This window comes from Caloenas nicobarica, chromosome 1 (assembly GCF_036013445.1).
Source record: "Caloenas nicobarica isolate bCalNic1 chromosome 1, bCalNic1.hap1, whole genome shotgun sequence".
In the NCBI taxonomy this organism is placed as follows: Eukaryota; Metazoa; Chordata; class Aves; order Columbiformes; family Columbidae; genus Caloenas; species Caloenas nicobarica.
The window spans coordinates 90,523,099-90,542,144 of NC_088245.1; the positions used below are offsets into that span (position 1 = coordinate 90,523,099).

The following is a 19,046-nucleotide window of genomic DNA, read 5'->3' on the forward strand; positions in this document are numbered from 1 at the left end:
ATAGGTAGAAGCTTAATGTTCCTGGGTAAGCTTGCCTTGCCCTCCTTGAAAAATAGGAATTGTTTGCGGGGAGATGTACAGGTACAAGAACAGGCATTTTGTAAAGTCAGCACAAACAGAACTGACTGATACTGAGTTTATTTCTTATCAACTGCCTGCTTTTTTTTGGAAACAGATAAGCATCATGTTGTTGTTTTGTTAGTCAGATTTCATAAGGAAGGAGAGGTTTGTGTCTGACTTTTCCTTTCCCCTCTTCCTCATAAACAATTGGCCAATTTTCACCAAATTGAACAAATGATATTTCAATGACACTAAGCTCCTGTAGTTTTCCTGAAAGAGGTGATTAAGTTAGAGATAAGATCCTGACTTTATATGCAGTAGTATAGGCACTCTTAACATTCCAGATATGAGATCTTTTTAATGTTATGATTTTTCATGGAAATAACTACTGCATTTTCAAGCTCAACAAGTAGTCAAAAAGCAAATCAAATGCTAGAATTTACCAGGAAAAGAACAGAGTGCAAAGCAATACAAGAAAAAATAGCATCATACCACAATCCATTACTGTTTCTTTCTCCTGGATACTGTACTGTGCAGCTCTTTTCCCCCTACATGAAAAAGATGTAGAAAAACAGCATTACACAGCATTGTAAGAAAGCTATTGATGCTCTTCATCAACAACTGTATAGGCTAGAGATTTTCATCCTAGAAAAGATAAAGCTAAGGGGGGATATGGCAGAAGTCAGTGAAATGTCATGGAGGGGTGAATAGAGGCTTACAGTTCCCAGTTTCTTTTTATGCAAGTACTAGGGGAAATCAAGTAATGCTACAGAAGAAGACTGATTCAAAACAAATAGAAAGTTCTTCAATGTGTACTTCAGCTGTGGGACTCCTTGCTGCAGGCTGGCTCCTGAAAGTTTACAGGAGCTCCTGTTGATGCAGATTCATGGGAGAGAAAAATCCATTGAGGGTTGCTTAGTGTTTATTGACATCCTCTGCCCCAAAAAGTCTTTGAATTGTAATTTGTGGGAGGAAGAAAATTTGGAGAGGAAGTGTCTTATGTACCTCCTGTGTTCCCTCACTCTACTTAAGCATCAGGATTTGGTTCCTGCTTCCCATCTAGCTATAGCTGGAATACACAGACCCTTTTCCCAAGCCTGTAAGGTTGTTCTTACTTGCAGCCACAGTATGAGGAGAGATGTCCCATCTGTGGCCATGCTAAATGAAAAGCAGAGAAAGTGCTGTCGTTATCTGTATTCCTTATATCTCGTCAGTTGACCAATAAGTACATGCCCGCGGCCAGTCAGTACACCCGTGGTTCCAAATGAGCTTCAGTGCCTTCTACCTGTTGTTCAGCCAGCAGGTATGGAAGGGGGCACAGTGGAAAGGCTGGGCTGCAGCTTAAAGGAGAAGAGTTGCGGGCTTGGATGTGGGTGCAGGACACAGAAAGGAGTGGAATGAATAGAAGGTGAGATCCGTGTCTGTAGGTAAGGAACAAGGATAGGATTTGTACACGATGGACTATTTTTTGTCAGTCAGTCACAGGGTAACTTTAGATTTTTAGAATGAGACTTAGAAAGCCGATACAGAAAGAGTACAATTAAAATTGGAAATATTACAAAGCCCTTATCAGAGAGCTACTGTCTTGTGGAAGTCCAATAACTCGACCAGAAGGATTTGTATTTGGGTTACTGACTTCTCTCTTTCAGCTGTCTATTCTTGATTGCAATGTACAGAATGACAGGGATTTTCTAAATGGTGTAAGTGTTCCTTATACTTCAGTACTCTGCAGCAGAGGAGAGAAGCCATTTCCTTCACAGGCATCATCTCTTGTAAATAACAGATATCTGCCTTACATGCTGAGCAGTTGCTGAACTACGAGCTTATCCAGAGTTGTGTTTTCCTGTATTAATCAAGGAAAAATGGATGTGCTTTTTAGTAGATGTTTCCTGTACAAGATGCCGTAATTGGTGTTTTGCTCGCTAGAGTGTTTAAACTCTGTAGCCAATATGAAGCAGACACAACCTCTTTCTCATGGCCAGCTGTGCAAGTTGCTATGGGAACTCGGTGGGGACTATCTGCAGATTACTGCTCTGGGGACCACACCTGGCTTATTTGCATTCAATTTAAGTTGGGGAAAATTCAAAAGAAGAAAAGAGGAGTGGAGACTAGCCGGTAGGCAGGCAGAAAAGGGCTTGTCATTTTGAGACTGTCACATTGCCTGGAAAAGCTGCTCGTATTCATGGTTCTTGCAGACTCATGCAGGGTTCTGAATTTTGTAGCCTTTTTAATGCATTTTCACAGTGTTGTGAGGCCTGTTGGAAATGTAATGTCGCAAGGGACTTGTTTTTTGTATTATTGCCTCTAACTTAGTTAAATCCCAGAGAATTTGTTAACTTTTTCCTGTATTTTTAATGAGTAATCTCTCTGGTGAGGGATCGCGAAGGCAGTATGGCATACAGTCATTCTCTTTAAATGGCTTGTTAGTTTGACTCAGTGTAATAGTGAGTGTTGCTGGAGAGCTTAGTTTGACGATTTTTTAATTTTTTTTTTAATTATTATTTTTTATTCCCCCCCCTGCTTTTCTGGCAGTGACTGTGACTTCCTAAAAAGGCTGTGGGAAAACTAGAATTCAAGTCAGCAGCAGTGGTCAGCCGCAGCTCTCAGGCTGTTTGTGGCTGGATTTTTGTGGAAGATGATCTGACACTGTTTCACTTCTTGCTTGCTCGTTCTTACTATGTCAGTTTGCCTTTTGACCAAGACTGGACAAAAGGGGTTAAAACAGCACTGGATGCCAGATTGACAAACTGCCTTGGTACATTTCTGCAGGAATGTCTTACAGGAACATGTAAACTGTTTTCAGAACAGGAAGCTTAGAAGCTTTGAGAAATCTGGGATTACCTCAGTACTTTTTATATGTATTTTTACTATCTATATAGTATGTGTAATATACTGTATATACTACAGTATGTATGTTTTATATAAAACACAGAGGATGTCTAAATATATAGAAAGTATATGTGTTTATATGTAAAACATATAAAGTTCATATTTGTGTATACATATAAAAAATAATTCTAAGGGTTAATGAGTGATCATCTACCTGTAAATGTTTTCCATTCTGATCTGTTGTAATGTCACCAGAGCCTTGGTGTCCCTTGAAGATTCAAATTTTCAACCTATAGTGATGCTGTATACCAACATACAGGTTTTTTCTATAGGTGCTTCAGACATTTATAAGGTGTACTTTTTGTTTATTTGATATAGCTTGGTCTACTGTGATTATTAGTAGTTATTTTTAAATTCTTCTATGAAGAATTCCTTGAATGTGAGAGTTAGCTCTCAGGTCTATGCTAAACTCAGCCACGTCTATGCTAAACTGCTTACCAGTATCACTGTAGCTGTTACTCTGCTGCTGCTTCTGTTAATTTCTTGTCAACACTCCTCATTTTCTTTACTTTCAAAACTTCGTAGTTCTAATGCCTTCTTTACCACATCTGATGAAATAAGTGATTGTAAGTCTTACAGTGTAGGAATCACATCTCCATTTTTGAGCATAGAAATGGTGTGTGCGAGGAGACCAGAAATCAAAAGGAGTATTTTCAAGAGTGGAATTGGAGGGGTATGTGCATATGTAAGTATACTAACTGATAAGAGCTGTCAACGTAAGGGCTGAGAGTCAGTGTCCCAAAGAGAAAATAAACAGTTGTTGTGAGATTTTAATTTCTTCTATTTGTCACATAAAATGCGTTGATAGGGTTCATAAGATGAATATGTAACTTAGAAGTGGATTTAAGTTGTAGACAATAAAAGTTTTAAGGAAATACTGCTGTTGTAAATTCTTGCCCAGTTCTTGCCTCCTTGGTGTATTTGTGCCTCAACAGGGTAAATATTTCTCTCCTTAGATGAAGCAGCAGATTTGGATTAGTATTTTCTCCTTGTGATTGGAGTAGTTCTAACAGATCGGTTCTTTGGGCTAGTTCTGTCTGTGGCAGCACAAGGGAGGAGGCAGTATGGAGGTGGGGTTGAGCAGGGCTGCAGATACTGGTGCTCATGCTGGCTTTTTGCTGTCTCAGTGTTCATGGCCTATAGCTGTAGTATTGACAGGCATTTAGTTAGGGTCCTAAATTTAGGGTCCTGGTTTTATCTTTTCATTTCTTTGTGAAAACGGTGAGGTATGCATATATGGAACTTTGTTTTATTGAGAAGTTGACAACTAAGAACTAAAGTGTTCCGGCTGTCACTTTTTAAAAAAATTTGTTAGGTTTTTGACCTATTTTTTTCAGTTTACTACTTTTACTCTGTAATTTGTGACTAGGTCATTAATTTATTTTGAGAGGATTCTGTGTCTGCCAACCTAACACTTCCAATCAAAATTAGTTATGGAAAGTGGGACAGTGCAGAAAAGTTTACGTCTGCTCCAGTTTGTTGGAGAAGTAAACAGGATAGTCCTGTCTTCAATGGTGTGTGTCCATGGGCCTGCGAATACAGTGTGCATAATCCTCCCAGCAAATCCTCTGCAAACACAGCCATGGGTGGTAGTCACACTGCATATGTACATCGGCATGGCTGCTGAAGTTCTTGTGGTTATTTCCTGGAAAAGCTAATCAATACCTTTTCTGCTTTAGCACACCATAGCTGCTAAAGTGGGCAAAACTGTACTTGTGAACATTTCCTGGAAAAGCTCATATAGGTAATACTTCATATGTGTAGTTATACTGTGGTTTTCACTTTCTACTATTCCTAAATTATTGTAAGCTAAAGACTCAGGTACCTGGGAACTTTACATTTTTATTTTTTCCTGACTCGTAGCAAATGCAGTCTTATGTTAGCTCCAGCCATCCAAAATGATAGATACTTGGTTAGGTGTGCTGATGGATGGAATCCATATCTGCAGCCTGCACAACTGTTTCTTTCTTCAGATCTTGCATCCGGCGATTTTTTTTTTTGTTCAATTTGTAACATACAAAGCAGCTTGTCTGGAATTTGGCCCTTTCCTCTTTGAGATCAAATAATTTAAGCTTTGTAAAGAAGCATGCTCATGACATGTCTTGTGGTTCACACAGGTGTTAATAGTGTCTGGATCAGTGTGCTGAGGGCGTTAAAGCAATATCCTCCTTCAGATTTTGAGGTAGTTATTAAGGAAGAGAGAGCAAAATCAGTTTCTGCACAGGACGGTGATAACAGTAGTGCAACTTTGGTTCTTACCATGAACTGTAGAGGGTTTGCATGTGCTTTTTTCTATTAATTTGCCAAACTCTCTAATGCAAAGTAGAGCTAAATACTCCTATGATCTTGATGAATCCAGTTGCCTCCAGTGGAAATCACAGTAAACTTAATTCTGTATTTTGAGAGTGACCTGTAGGGTATTTAATGCCAAATGGTGTGGAGACTCTGGAATTTGAATTTAACTGAATTGCACAGTTAAGTTATATACTGGATTAGACTGTTCTTTGTAGAGCCCCTATTTGTCAGGCCAGACTAATAATTGCTACTTTGTCGAAGTGGAGTACAGCGGAACAGCATGTTTGCATAAGGCATTATGTTTTGATTTACAGATGAGTTTAAAAATAATGCTTTTGAGTTCTGAGGACCTGTCCCTTTTGTGTGGGTGAACGTGAAGAGGCAAAGCTAATGCTTTTGGAAAGCACATAAAGTGGTGTTTTCTAAATATAATAGGTCATACAACTGCTAAAACAAATACTGCCATTCAATAATTGAGCTTGGCGTAAGTAGCCTTCATATGTTGTCAGATCAATTGTATTGTGATTCACCTATTAGAGAATATTTATTTTATTCAAATACTTGATGTTTTTAATGTGTATAGTAGTAACAATTTGAAACTAGCAATGTTTATGTGATCTTCATTGCCTGGGGTTCTGGTAGTATGAACTGTGTTTACCTTTTTTAATGTGTGCACAATTTCAGTAGGCACTGCACGTGTGGAAGGTGTGTTCCCATAAATGTCATCCCAGCATGTGACTAGTAAGAGATGACCACTTTAGGTCCAGAGGATAACATGAGCAGGGACTGGTGTTCCTGCCCAGTAGAAGCTCAGGGTTGCCCTGCTCCTTGTGCTGGCTGGCACATCGCTGTGCTCCAGGTTCTCCAGTTGCCCCAAGCTGCAGCACCACTTAAAAACTTGCAAGCTTTCAAGGTGGTGGTGGTGTTGTCATTTCAGTACTGCTATTACATAGATCTATGTCCTTAGATTGCCTTCCCGCCCCCCGTCCCGCCCCCCCCCCCCCCCCCCCCGATAAATTTTGAAGTTTTACCGATAGTGTTCTTCAGCTCTCCCTTGTGTTTTGTTCATGTAACTTCACATCCATCTTCATTTCAGTCTTTCTCTACTTTATTTCCTGCAGTACTTTTTTGAAAAGCAATTAGGGCATGCAAATCTTGTAAAAGTAATAAAACAATAAGAGATGTTTACTGATAAAACAGTACACATCTGTTTCAGATGTTCAATATTTGTCAGTGTGAAGTATTTCAGATTTGACAAAACCCAATAATTTTAGAGGAAGATAAAAGCCACATATATGTAGATAAAACCCCAAACAGGCGCCTCCCTTGAAATATTTGCATTTTAAAGATGGTTTGAGTGTGTGTTATGAAAAATGCTGCATAACTTTGGGTACTACTTTTCCTGTGCCATTTTACTAGAGCAATAAATATGTAATGGTATAGAATCATACCTCATGTATGGTGGAATCAAGGCATGATATGTTCATTTTCTATTCTAATTTCTAGTTAAATTGCAAGGAGGTGAGAGCTCTCCTGCAAATACTAAAAAACACCACTGTGCAGCAGCTCTATGGCAGATGCAACATGCTAGTTAAATAACACAATTTTTTTCTTTTTTTTTTTTTTTTTTTCCAATGTGTGACACTTTGGGTTGTTTTTTGAATTAATTTCTTGGAGTCGGTGCTTATGATGTGGTGTTTGGTGCATGGATATAATTTTTTAAAAGTCTCAAGCCATTATGTAATAGTGATGAAAACCTTGAAAACATAATACGAATGAAACATGAGTTCTTAAATCAGAAGATGTAAAGATCTACTGTCTGTTACTCTTCAAAATATCCCATAATTTCCAAGTAAATGTGTATGATGATTTCATGGATCAAAGTTGTGTTTTTGAACACCAACTGTTGACTGGATTGAATTTATATCCTTTGCGTTTGAAAAGAAAACACTCAACGGAAGGAAACAAAAACTTCTGCATAAATATAATATGGGTCCTTTCTTATACAGTATGGTTTGTAGGCAGTATGGGGAGGGCCAAACTGTTCATATGATGCACTGGAATGGTAGTATTAGTCATGAATTTCAAATGAGGCTCAGTTTGCTTGTGAAAGCTATAATGCTGTAATTTTTAAATAAGGTATTTATTTTCTTTTCTCTCCTCCACAACCCTGTCACTCCCCGCCCCCTTTCTTTCCCTGCTCATAGATGGTACTGTACTGTGAGTTTGTCATGACCAGAGTATAACTATACTCTTAACTATACTACTATTAAAAAAAAAAAAAAAAAAAAAAGATGACTTAAACCATTATAGTTGCTACTCTCTGTAGGGAAAAAAAAAAGTGAGACTTAAAAAACCAAACCCACAAACAAACTCTTCAAATTAATGTGTCAAGTGCTTATGAGTATCTGCTGTCCTGCACTGATAAGATGAATTAGCATTCCTGCTTAGCTGTCTGCATACTTAATTTTCTTCCAAAAAAGGTACATGAAATAATTTTGAAAGAGATTTTGTGCAGTGGAAAGTTTGAAAGGATAGTTATGATTTGAATTTGAGAGAGAAGTAAAATTAGATGTAGACTAAAATTCCAATTCATAGCAATTGCGTAATGACCGGTAATTCTAAACCAGGCCAATTTTATTTGACTTCTCCAGACAACTGCTCTTTGGCTTTCAGAGCAAACTTAGCAATTTTCAGATAAAATCAATTTTGTTAGGCAATGTCAAAGGTGGTGGCTAAAATTAGAGCTTATTTTGCAGCCCTAACTATGAACAGGCTGCTGTCTGTCTGTCCATAATTACTCTTAGAGGATTGTGCCAACTTTAATAACAGATTATTTTGTTGAAGTATGTGATTTTTAATTTTTTTTTCTTTTAATAGCATATTGGAGTTCTGTTTGAAATTTTTATTAGGTTTCATTTAGCTTGTGGAATGGAGACTTGGAAATGTCGTGAGTTACAATGTAGTAGCTCTGCAGAGTGTCAGTTTACAGGTAGCTGTATCTATGGTCTTGGCTGGGGTGGCATACAGAAAGCAGCCTTACTGCGAGGGTTGCCAGTGTTCATTGACGCTGTGCTTAGTCATGCACTGTTTTCAAAGCTTTTGGTGACCAGTCTTCAGTGCTTCTTCAAGATAAAATATGCTAGACACTGGTACACTAATGAAGGTGGTATGCTAAGATGTGACCATTAATACCATATTTCCTTTCCTTGTATCATTCGAAGTACACCATTCATTCAAAAGGGAAATAATGTCGTGTTGACTTATTGGGTAGTCTTCCCATGTTATATCAGAAATGATACCCGTGAAGTTTATAAAGGTCACGCTTGTCACAGAGCTGACTAGTGGCAGAAATTTCCCGGCTGTCATTGAGGACATGTAGTAAATGACATTTTGCTAATATATGGAAACATATCTGTATAAAAACGAAGATTCTTTCCGCCCTGAAGGTGTTGAATAGAATAATGTTGGTAATAACTTTGCCCATCATCCCTTTAATTCTGCCTCATTTGTATAGTTTAAAAGAAAAAAAAGAGTCTGACTGACCAGCTGAAGATAATGATTTAAACATTGTTTCCCCCGAGTTTGTAACAACTTTCCCTATCTATAATGTTTACAATAGATGTCATTAGGGAATAATTTTGTGATGTTTACGGTCTGTCAATTGGACATAATAAAGGGAAAAAAATTAGGAGGAGAGATAAAAGAGAAGATGCAAAAGGAGGTCCACCGAGAATTGCATAACCTGCAGGGGAAAATGAGGTTCCTGTTCCAAAAAGTGAGGTATAAAGTATCAAGGATAATCATTAGAACTGAATAAATGAGGTGACATATTGGTGGGACAAACAGCAAAGCAAAAGCATTCATTTGAAATGGGAAGGTATGAAAGATACGTAAGAAATGAAGAGAAGAAATAGAATGAAGTAGAAAAAGTCTTCTGAAGCTTTGTCTGCAGACTCTGAAGTGTTTGAAGGACATCTATGTGTGTCATACCTGGCTCCATGTTAGTAGCTTGATGTCTGTAGTTGTGCGGGATGCGGAGAGTTTTTTGCACTGATGATCACAAGGTGCAACACTTTCTCTTCTTAGAGGTTCTTTTGGAAGAAAAGTGAAACTTTGTGTGCAGAGCCCTGAGTGGTATTTTGCTTAAATGTGAGTTCCAGAAATTAGACTTTGGTTCAGATTGTTGAGTAACTTTAACTCATAGAATCAAGAAAGAAAAGAATGGCCAATGACATGGCAGAACCGAACAGAAAGTTAAGCTAGTGTATTCCGCTGTTGTTTTTGAAGCAGGATGGTGTGCACTGTCCCTCCTCAAGCCTTTTCCTACTTGTGTTTTTAGGCCTCCTTCAGAAGCCTACTGGATAAGTAGTTGAAGTAGTGTGGCCTAAATGAAACAGTAGTTTTTCTTTGGGCAAAAGTTAAGAACTTACATGAAAGGGAAGGTAATAATATTGTCAAAGAATGAAGTGGTCACTGGAAGAAGGATATTCTTCTCTCCCTGCCCCCCCGCCCCGCATTGTTAGCTTGGAAAGTTAATGTATAAGGTTTTATTTCAATTAGCAGGTTAGTGGAAGTTACAGTTCAAATGAACATTTGTGTGGGGGATAGTGTTTCTAAGGCAGATGGGTTGGCACAGTTGGGAGTGGGAGAAAACTTCTGCCTTGTCCTTGTTAGCTGTCAATGCAGTGATGGTATGGACAATGAGTAGCACTGTGGTACCACCAGCACAAGTGCTAACACTGGTTCAGGCATGTTCTTCCCTGTCCCTTATTTGCTGTTTACTTGTCCTGTTGTTTGATACAAGTCATCCATCACTACACACGTGCCTGCTTTTAACGGTCACTTCCTGCGGTCGTGCACTTTAATGCTGCACCTGTGTTCTACTAGCTCAACACAGACTCTCATTTGAAAGGGATTCCTGAGATAACACTGCTTTCCTCTTACTGTGCTACTGGCTGCCTCAGCTCAGCCATAACTTAAACTGGCACTTGCTTTGGGAAGTGCTTGGCTTTTTATACTGTTTGTGTCCAGACTTTTCTAATGAAGCAAACGGATTATCTCTCAGTGCACTCTAAAAGCATTTATGGAAGAGTGAAGTTTACTGAAGGTCTGCAAACCATGGAGACACGCCTCGGAGGTCTCAATGGGACATGTGAATGAGTAGAAAACCAAGTTGAAAACAAGATGTTAGGAAAACCTATTCGGTACATGCTGTTGTTTCCCTGCAGTTGGGAGCACCTTCCCTCTTGCAATCTTTTTCAAGTGTAGATCACTCATGTTAAATATATAGCAGGGAACATCTTGTGTTAAGTAGAGATATGAACCTGAACAGAAGAAGAGGTCAAGCGTGGAAATAAATTCCAGTCAGTACTGGATGATTGAGAAGTCCCTTTACTCTCTCTCCCTCTTGTTTGGAGAAGCGGTACTTGAATTCACTTCAGAAATGAGGAGAAAAAAAAGTACAGCTAGATTTTTTTTTTAAAGATGAAAGAAAGAAAAAAAGAAGCATACTCTTTAAATTCTCATTAACGTGTGGAAGGGGGCAGTTCAACCCTGTAGTCACCTACATCATCACATTGTCTTTTCCTGATCAGAATATGGAATGTTAAATGTTGTGATGTCCACATTACACTTGAATTTTTATGTAAGTGTTCTTGCTGTTTAGGACACTGGTATTTTGAGTGGTAAACAAACTATTTGAAATTATTTTATCTAGCCTCATGGTTCATCAGTACACTTAGTTCTGTCGATCACTTCTGGAAAAGAAAATTGATTCCTGCACAGGCCGAAGCCTCTTCCCAGTTCTGTCCATCAGCGTACTTCATGGCCACAGCAGCAAGTGCGCTCTGGTTATCATTGAGCAGTTCAAAGATGCAACCGGAGTGTAAAATGTCCCTTTCAAAACCCATAGCTCTGCAGTAAGCTTTGTTTAGCTATATTGTGTATGCTTGTGGAAGAGATTAGTAATAGATTTTTGTTTTTCTTTCTTGGCAGTTGCTGGAAAGCAATAGACTGAATCTATTTTGATTTTACTCAGGATAGATTAGTGGGTGTCAAATGTTACACAATACTTGACATATCCACTGCTGTTAAGTTGGTCGTGGCAAAGGGATTACCCGATAATGAATCACCAAGCTCTTTAGCCATTTAAAGGGAATCGTGCCGCTTCCTTGCCCTGGTGATACTCTCTTTCCTGGCCAGGACCTTCTTGTGACAGTTCATGTTTGGATGTGGAAAACTCCACGCAGATGTGCAAGCACCAGTTTGACGGCTTTGTGTTCAGCTTCTACCTTGCTAATTGTTTTTGTGAGATTATTTGGATTGTGTGGAAAGCTTCTCCCAAATCTCCTTTATTACTGGAGTTATTGTTGCCAGCAGGAATAAGATTAAAGGTGCTTAAGTCTGTAGAGTTGTTTCTAATTTGTACGCGTCATTTCAGTGGCATTTGAACAGAACTCAGTCTTTTCCCCTCCCTGCTCCCCTGTGGTACTGTGCTTGAGTTAGGGCTGAGAAGCCAAGCTATTGGAAGAAAATTCATTTTGTTCCCTAATTATTATGCTGGCACTTGGGAGATAATTTTTCCCTTCATGCACTGCCAATTAATATGCAAATGAGCTGATAAATATTTATACCATGATTTAAATTATGCAGGGAGCGCTTTCAGTGTACTCTGCAAATGAATTGTTCATGGACTTCAAAGTGCTGGCTGCTGTGCTAACGAGGGGAGATTTGCATAAGGCCCTAATCAGGCGCATACTGATTAAGCTTCATTATGGAAACTGCCAGCTGCAATCTTTGTTTCTATTTTATTACAAAAAGGGGAACTTTTCACGCTTCAGTCGCCTTGACAATGTCAGACACAGCTAGTAGGAGAGACTAAAACTCCACAGAGCAACTGAAGTTTCCCTGTTCAGTTGAAGATTGCTATGGTGTAACTGAAGTTGTATTTCTTCCCCCACCTCCCCACTCCCTTTCTTGTTCAGTCGAGAGCAGTAGTGTAGATTTGATAGAAATTGCCATTCTCCCTTTCCTTGGACTATCTGAACCTGTAGAGGATACCACAGCAATGCTGGACTGCAGCGACTACGTTCTAGGTGGGTACCAGCTCAGCTCTTTCTTATAAGCGTTTAATATGGAAATAGAGACTGTGAGGTTGACTATGCATAGAGGCTTAATCACATATGCAGAGGCTAGAGAAAGTATTTGTAAAACTGAAGCTCACCAGTGAATCGGCAGCAAGTAGCTGCCTGATAGATAGATAGGTCTGTGCCAGGGAAATACATGGTTTGTTGTGTGATATTTTTTGGTTTGTTTTCTTCTTTCTATCGCTCCAAGAGAATTCGTTTCCTCTGCACTGGAGAGATTTGCTCCTAGGCTTGGGTTATATTAATACAGACCTTTTGCTTTCAGGATTTCAATCTGAGAAACATCGGGCTTCTAACAAACACTGAACTTGACTTGCATATCTGTGCGTTATGAATTTTAAAGCATTGAAATGAATTAAAGTCCCAGTCTCAAATAATTTAGTAGCTGTATTGAACCAGTCCCCAGCAGAATATATATTATGTCTATGTATTTTTAGTGTAAAGCAAGGTTCTTCATGCGTGAGAGAAAATAACGTGGAGTCCACAGTGGTTGCCATTGATACCGTTGCAAGCTGTGCCTAAGGTTACCGGGATAATGTATTTCCTGTGCTGAGATTCCATCAGGACTGCAGAACAGACATGCCATAATTTCTTCTTTTTACATCTTTTAAAATTATTTATAATAACTGAACATCCCAGTTTTACAATAGATTTAATTTATTTTCAAGGCTCTTTCCCCAAAGCTTGATGTTTTGTTTTTTTTTTAAATTCTTATTATTCTTTTGATTCCATTATATAAGCTCATGTAAGAACTTACATGTCAAAGTAAGGGAATTTATTTTTGGATGGTAAATTTTCAAGCAGACATCTGAATATTTGTTTCAGAACGTGAAGGGGTTTTTTTGAAAATTAATTTCTAATGAATTCTTGACCTGTTTTCACTCACATTCAACTTTGTTTTTTCCATATACGTCAATGAATCATTTTTGCTGGTGCTGATGAAGTATTGGGCAGTTTCACTTTAATGGGTGAAAGGAAATAGTTAATGACACATTCCATCTTAAGATTTTGTATGTTTTAATTGCTGTATACAGTCCTTAATACTCCAGGTTGGTCCAGTGTCCGCTTCTTTCTTCTGAATACCTTTTGAAATGTGACTGAGAGTGTGTGAAAGCCTGGCACAGCACTGCCTTGCGGCACCCGCAGCCCTGCTAGCAGAGTAGTAGTTCTGAATATGTTCACTCCTGAGAGTTTGATTTCAATCATGCACCTGCTGCTTTCGATCCTTCCTTCTGTGGAGTTTGTTTTTAGATAATGTTGGCAGAAGTTGTAGCCCAGGGCCTTTATTTAAAACCCAAGTAAGATCTAAAGGAAAAAGAAAAGGTGAGGGCATTATGGTTTGGGCTTTTAGCCCACTTCATTTGTTTATTTTTTTAACTTTAAAGCAGAAATTGTATGAGCGTGTATAAACCAAATAATATTTTTATTTGACGTATAATGAATCCTTAGGTTTAGTATCCTGCGGGTATGTCTGTTTTGCTGGTAGCAGTTTTGTGTTTCAGATGTATGTCATACCATTTGCAATGGAAATAGCAGCATTGTTCTTGATGCTTTACATGCAGAAGGCCCACAAATTGAACAAGAAGTTGTCAGCTGGTGAAATAATGGATACTATCCTTTGTTTGAACCTGAGCAGTACCAGAAAGATGTTTCTTCATCCAACTTGCTGCTTTTTTGCAATAGCCATGTTTGAGGTCTTTGTTAGGGATGAATCTTTAGAGTAAAACACTCTTCATTTAGACATGCTTTTCATAGTTGAGTAAACTTTGTATATGTCTAGTACTAGGAAACATTGAAAACCTCTTATAAAAGGATTTATTTTGCAGCAAAGCCTGAAAGAAAAACCTGTCTTGGTTGTTTTATGAAAAGTGGTCTGTGCAGTTGTAACTTGGTTGTTAGCAAACTTCCTGGTCATGCAGGAAGGTTTGTTGTATGTGCTTCCCCATACAGAAGGAACAGCTACTGTGTTGCTTGGAATTATGTGCACAGGACAGTTGTGTCCCCCCTCTGGGTTTAGTTTGTCTATTCTACCATTAGGATCCTGCAGGGTTGCTCTAATACTTCAGTTTCACAACAAACTAGTACAGGAGGCCAATGTTTTTCTTGCAAGGGCTTTCTGAAGTGGTTCAGTGAATGGATCCCATGTTAGTGAGAGACAATTGTTACAACCTGTGCTTTTCCCTTCTGGGGTCAGTGCTATCCTGAGCTGAGGCCATCCTTGTGCTCTGGGCTTAAGAAATACATCCTATGTCCAGTAGCCCCATGAGTTAGCCTAGTTTCCACAAACAAATGTATTGGACTTCTAAGCCCTCTTTGCTTGTTTTCCTGTTGGATGAGGCCTCTTCATGTTTGTGTTCTCCCATTCAGTGTTCTCAGAACCTAAACTGATTTCAATAGCCAGCTGTGTGTCAAGGAAGGAATTAATACTGTTTATCAAATGAATGTTGCCTATAATCACTTTAAATGTGCTGTTGCCACAACAATAAACTCAATTTAAAGTTACAGGCAACTTCTAGATAGAAACATGCTTGTATTTGTTTTGCACACAGATTTATCATCAGGGAGGGGCACATCAAAACCAAACATTTCTGTGTAGTCATTGGAACAGCATTCTGTTTCTAGAGTGTGGATCATACTACCCAAATGTGGAAAATTATTAAATAAGGAGCCAGGAAGCAATAAGTCCTGTACCTGCCTCCTTAGCAGACCTCTGTCTTTCAAGACTGTGAACTTGTAGCTTGAATCTGCTTAGCAGAGGTTGTGAAAAGCGGGGCAAAACTCGTAGCACTCAGCTGGAAAGTTTCTCCTTGCTTACTCTCTCTCTCAAAAAACAGTTTAACATGGCTGCCTATACTAAGAGTGACGTTGATAGTTTAGATCTCTTTTACGTGTGGGTGACATTTGAAAGATTTAAGCATAGGAACTTTCTGAGAAAGTTGAGGCTCTGGACAGGTTTCGTTTACTTTTTGGGGAAAGATTCCTGTTACAGCCCTCTGGGCTTTCTGGTGCCTACTGGATTCAACGACAGTTGTTTACCTGGAAAATTACATGAGTTTTAAAAATATTGATGCATCTTCAGTTGTGTTTCCTCACTGCTTACTGGAGTTTTTCCAAGGTTCACAGAATAGTTTGGGTTGGAAGGGACCTTCAAGGGTCATCTAGTCCAACCCCCCTGCAATGAGCAGGGACATCTGCAATTAGATCGGTTGCTCGGAGCCCCATCCAGCCTTGGCCAGGAATGTCTCCAGGGATGGGGCATCTACCACCTGTGCCAGAGTTTCACCATCATCATTGTAAAACATTTCTTCCTCACGTCTAGCCTGAATCTCCCCTCTTTTAGTTTAAAACCATTACCCCTTGTCCTGTTGCAACAGACCCTGCTAAAAAGTCTGTCCCCATCTTTCCTAGGAGGCCCCTTTTAAGTATGGAAAGGCCGCAATAAGGTCTCGCCAGAGCCTTCTCTTCTCCAGGCTGAACAACCCCAACTCTCTCAGTCTGTCCTCATAGGAGAGTTGTTTCACCCTTCTGATCATTTTTGTGGCTTCCTCTGGCCCCTCTCCTCTCAGTACAGTCCATGTCTTTCCTGTACTGAGGGCTCCAGAGCTGGACACAGGACTCCAGGTGGGGTCTCACCAGAGCAGAGCAGAGGGGCAGAATCACCTCCCTTGACCTGCTGGCCACGCTCCTTTTGATGCAGCCCAAGATACAGTTGGCCCTCTGGGCTGCAAGTGTACATTGCTACTTCATGTCCAATCTTTTCATCCACTCATACCCTGAAGTCCTTCTCTGCAGGGCTGCTCTCAATCCCTTCATCCCCCAGCCTGTATTGATACTGGGAATTGCCCCGACCCAGGTGCAGGACCTTGCACTTGACCTTGTTGAACCTCATGAGGTTTGCATGGGCCCACTTCTCAAGCTTGTCCAGGTCCCTCTGGGTGGCATCCTGTCCCTCAGGCATGTCAACTGCACCACTCAGCTTGGTGTCATCTGCAAACTTGCTGAGGGTGCACTTGGTCCCACTGTCTATCATTGATGAAGATATTAAACAGTACCGGTCCTCGTACAGACCCCTGAGGGACACCACTTGTCACCGGTGTCCATCCAGACATTGGGCCATTGACCATCACTATCTGGGAGTGACCATCCAGCCAGTTCCTCATCCACCAGCCTACCCATCAATTCCATACCTCTCCAATTTAGAGAGAGGGGTGTTGTGGGGGACCAACTGAAAGGCTTTACAGAAGTCCAGATAGACAACATCCGTAGTAGCCCTTCCTTTGTCCACGGATGTAGTTACTCAACCGCAGAAAGCCACTGGGTTGGGCAGGCAGGACTTGCCTTTGGTGAAGCCTTACTTGCTGTCCCAAATCACCTCTCTGTCCTCCATGTGTCTTAGCACAGCTTCTAGGCGGATCTGTTCCATGATCTTCCCAGGCACAGAGGTGAGGCTGACAGGCTGGTAGTTTGCAGGGTGATGTCTTTTTTTCTTGTACACATGCTGCATTCCTAACTATTATATTTCCCTCCTCTTCCCACCCCACACTCGCAGGCAGGCTTCATTGTGACTTCCTTCAGACCCTGTCCATGTGCTTCATTCCCCCTGGCTTGTGCTTGTGCTCATCTGCTGCTGTGGCCCCTGGTTCTGATAGCTCAGGGGTGGCACTGGTCCCTCTGGGCAGTAGCTGGTGATAGTACATGGCAATAGTCCGGCTTCTCATTTCCAACTATCACACACTGCCAAGCAGTGAAGCATCTGGGAATTCTTGGAAATATCTGAGGAAAGGATGCGGCAGTTAATGCTCTTACTGTATTCTGCAGCCCATTAGTATTTTGGAAATCACTGCTTTGATGAAAGTACATGACAGAGGTAACCTTTTTAAGCAGGTACCTAGCAAGAGAATATCCTGGAGTAAAGGATTCATTTTGAGCTCATTGAACTTGCATTTAACTAGTTATGGGAATGGAAGGAAGAATGTGCTTAAGGATTTGCTTGTGCTTCATTTCATGAACTGGTCTGTCTTGAGATTCTTTTTGTAGTTTTGGTTTGTGATAATGTGGCACACTGAGGTTGGTAGTAAGGAATGAGGAGATAATAAGCTGAAAAACGGATGCTGTACGCAGAACATCTGTATAGATTCCTATATAAGGAAACTATATTCTCTGTCGGCCATCTGGAGTGGCCCTCTGCGTTGCACTACATTCAGCTGACAAGCTTTGAAACCAAGTGCAGACTTTTCAATAGACTGATGCAGAGGGAGAAGGATAAATAATTATTTTATATTTGTATAATTTTGCATGAATATATAGGAAATATAAATAACTCAATAACAGTGACATTCCTTTAAAATAAAAATGCAGTATCAGAAAAATGGCATCTATTTAATTATAATGACTGAATTTCCTTCTCTTATGGGGAGGTGAAAAACAAAGCCAACCAACCAACCAAATACCAACAACAGCAAGAATAATGGAGGCTTTGGTGGTCAGACTCAGTGTTTTTGAATCTTGATGTAGTCATTGTTGCTTCCTTCCCCCCAGCCCCCTTTTTGCTTCTATGACTTTCATTGTACTGAAAACTAAGTTCCTACCTATCTTTGCCCTCTAGCATGCTGTCTTTTATTCCCTTAGCGCCATGTTTTCGCATCCGCCAATAATGACATACAAAATTTTGAAACAATATTTATCTGGAAGATTCAATATTATGTTCTGCTTCTGATTGTTCATTTTGCATTATAATCTGAATCAGGGTAAAGTACATATCAAATTTCTGATGTTCTTTACTTCCGTTGGACAAAGTATGAATTGGGGCTTTTTTGCTGTATTAGTTCATCTTTATTTCTGTTTTAATGCAGACTCAAGAATGAACAATCCGTCAGAAACCAGTAAACCATCAATGGAGAGTGGGGATGGGAACACAGGTAAGAAATGATGAATTGCTGCATAGATATTTTCTGGTGGAACTGAATGGATATTTAAAGCAAAATTAACCAGTTTACAAGAACTGAAAAGTAAAAGAACAACAACAAAAGAAAACAAACCAAACCAAACACAAACACTCTAACCACCAAACAAATCCAACCAACCAAACAGAAGCAAAGAAGGCAAACAACAACAAAAACCAACAAATTGAAAAAACCCACAACCCAAACCCCAACCCACATCTACTGTTTGTAGAGACTTGGGAACACTTTTGTCTTGTCATTAACCTTACTGTCCACAGGGCACTATTCACATGTACTGTATCAGAGCACTACGCACACTTTATCCTTATATATGCAAGATTCCCCTTCCCCACTTCCTTTGTCTGTGATGTTTCTGATATTACAGAAGGTCTGGTGGCACTAGCTCTCCATAAAGTAGTTTCATTTTTTCCTGGCAGAACATATCTTCGGCACCCTTTGTCATTTATTTTTGGGTTGAAATTTTCCCTAGCAGATGTGCGCCACTGCTGATCTTGTTTCCATTTTAGGCTTCATTCAAGCTTTCACAACAGTTCTCAAGAAAAAGGCAAAGAGAGAAAGCATAATTTCTTAACATTAAAAAATATGGCTTTTCTGTAATTTCGTTGTGTGTTAGAACAGAACTGTAAAATTTGGGGAAGGATAGCTTTTGTGTCAGGGCCAACATGTCTTTTGTCACATCCTTAAGGTATGG

At 39.8% G+C, this 19,046-nt stretch overlaps 1 protein-coding gene across 3 annotated transcripts in view; it reads left to right on the forward strand.

The window, feature by feature from the left end:
- The window catches only part of POU2F1 (POU class 2 homeobox 1), a 112,360-nt gene that overhangs the window by 48,779 nt on the left and 44,535 nt on the right, over positions 1-19,046 (forward strand). For all 3 annotated transcript variants that reach the window (XM_065637784.1, XM_065637803.1, XM_065637793.1), the window contains exon 2: positions 18,245-18,310. In XM_065637784.1, coding sequence (XP_065493856.1) covers positions 18,253-18,310 — 58 coding nt within the window. In that variant the 5' untranslated portion in view covers positions 18,245-18,252. The remainder of the gene's footprint in view (positions 1-18,244; positions 18,311-19,046) is intronic.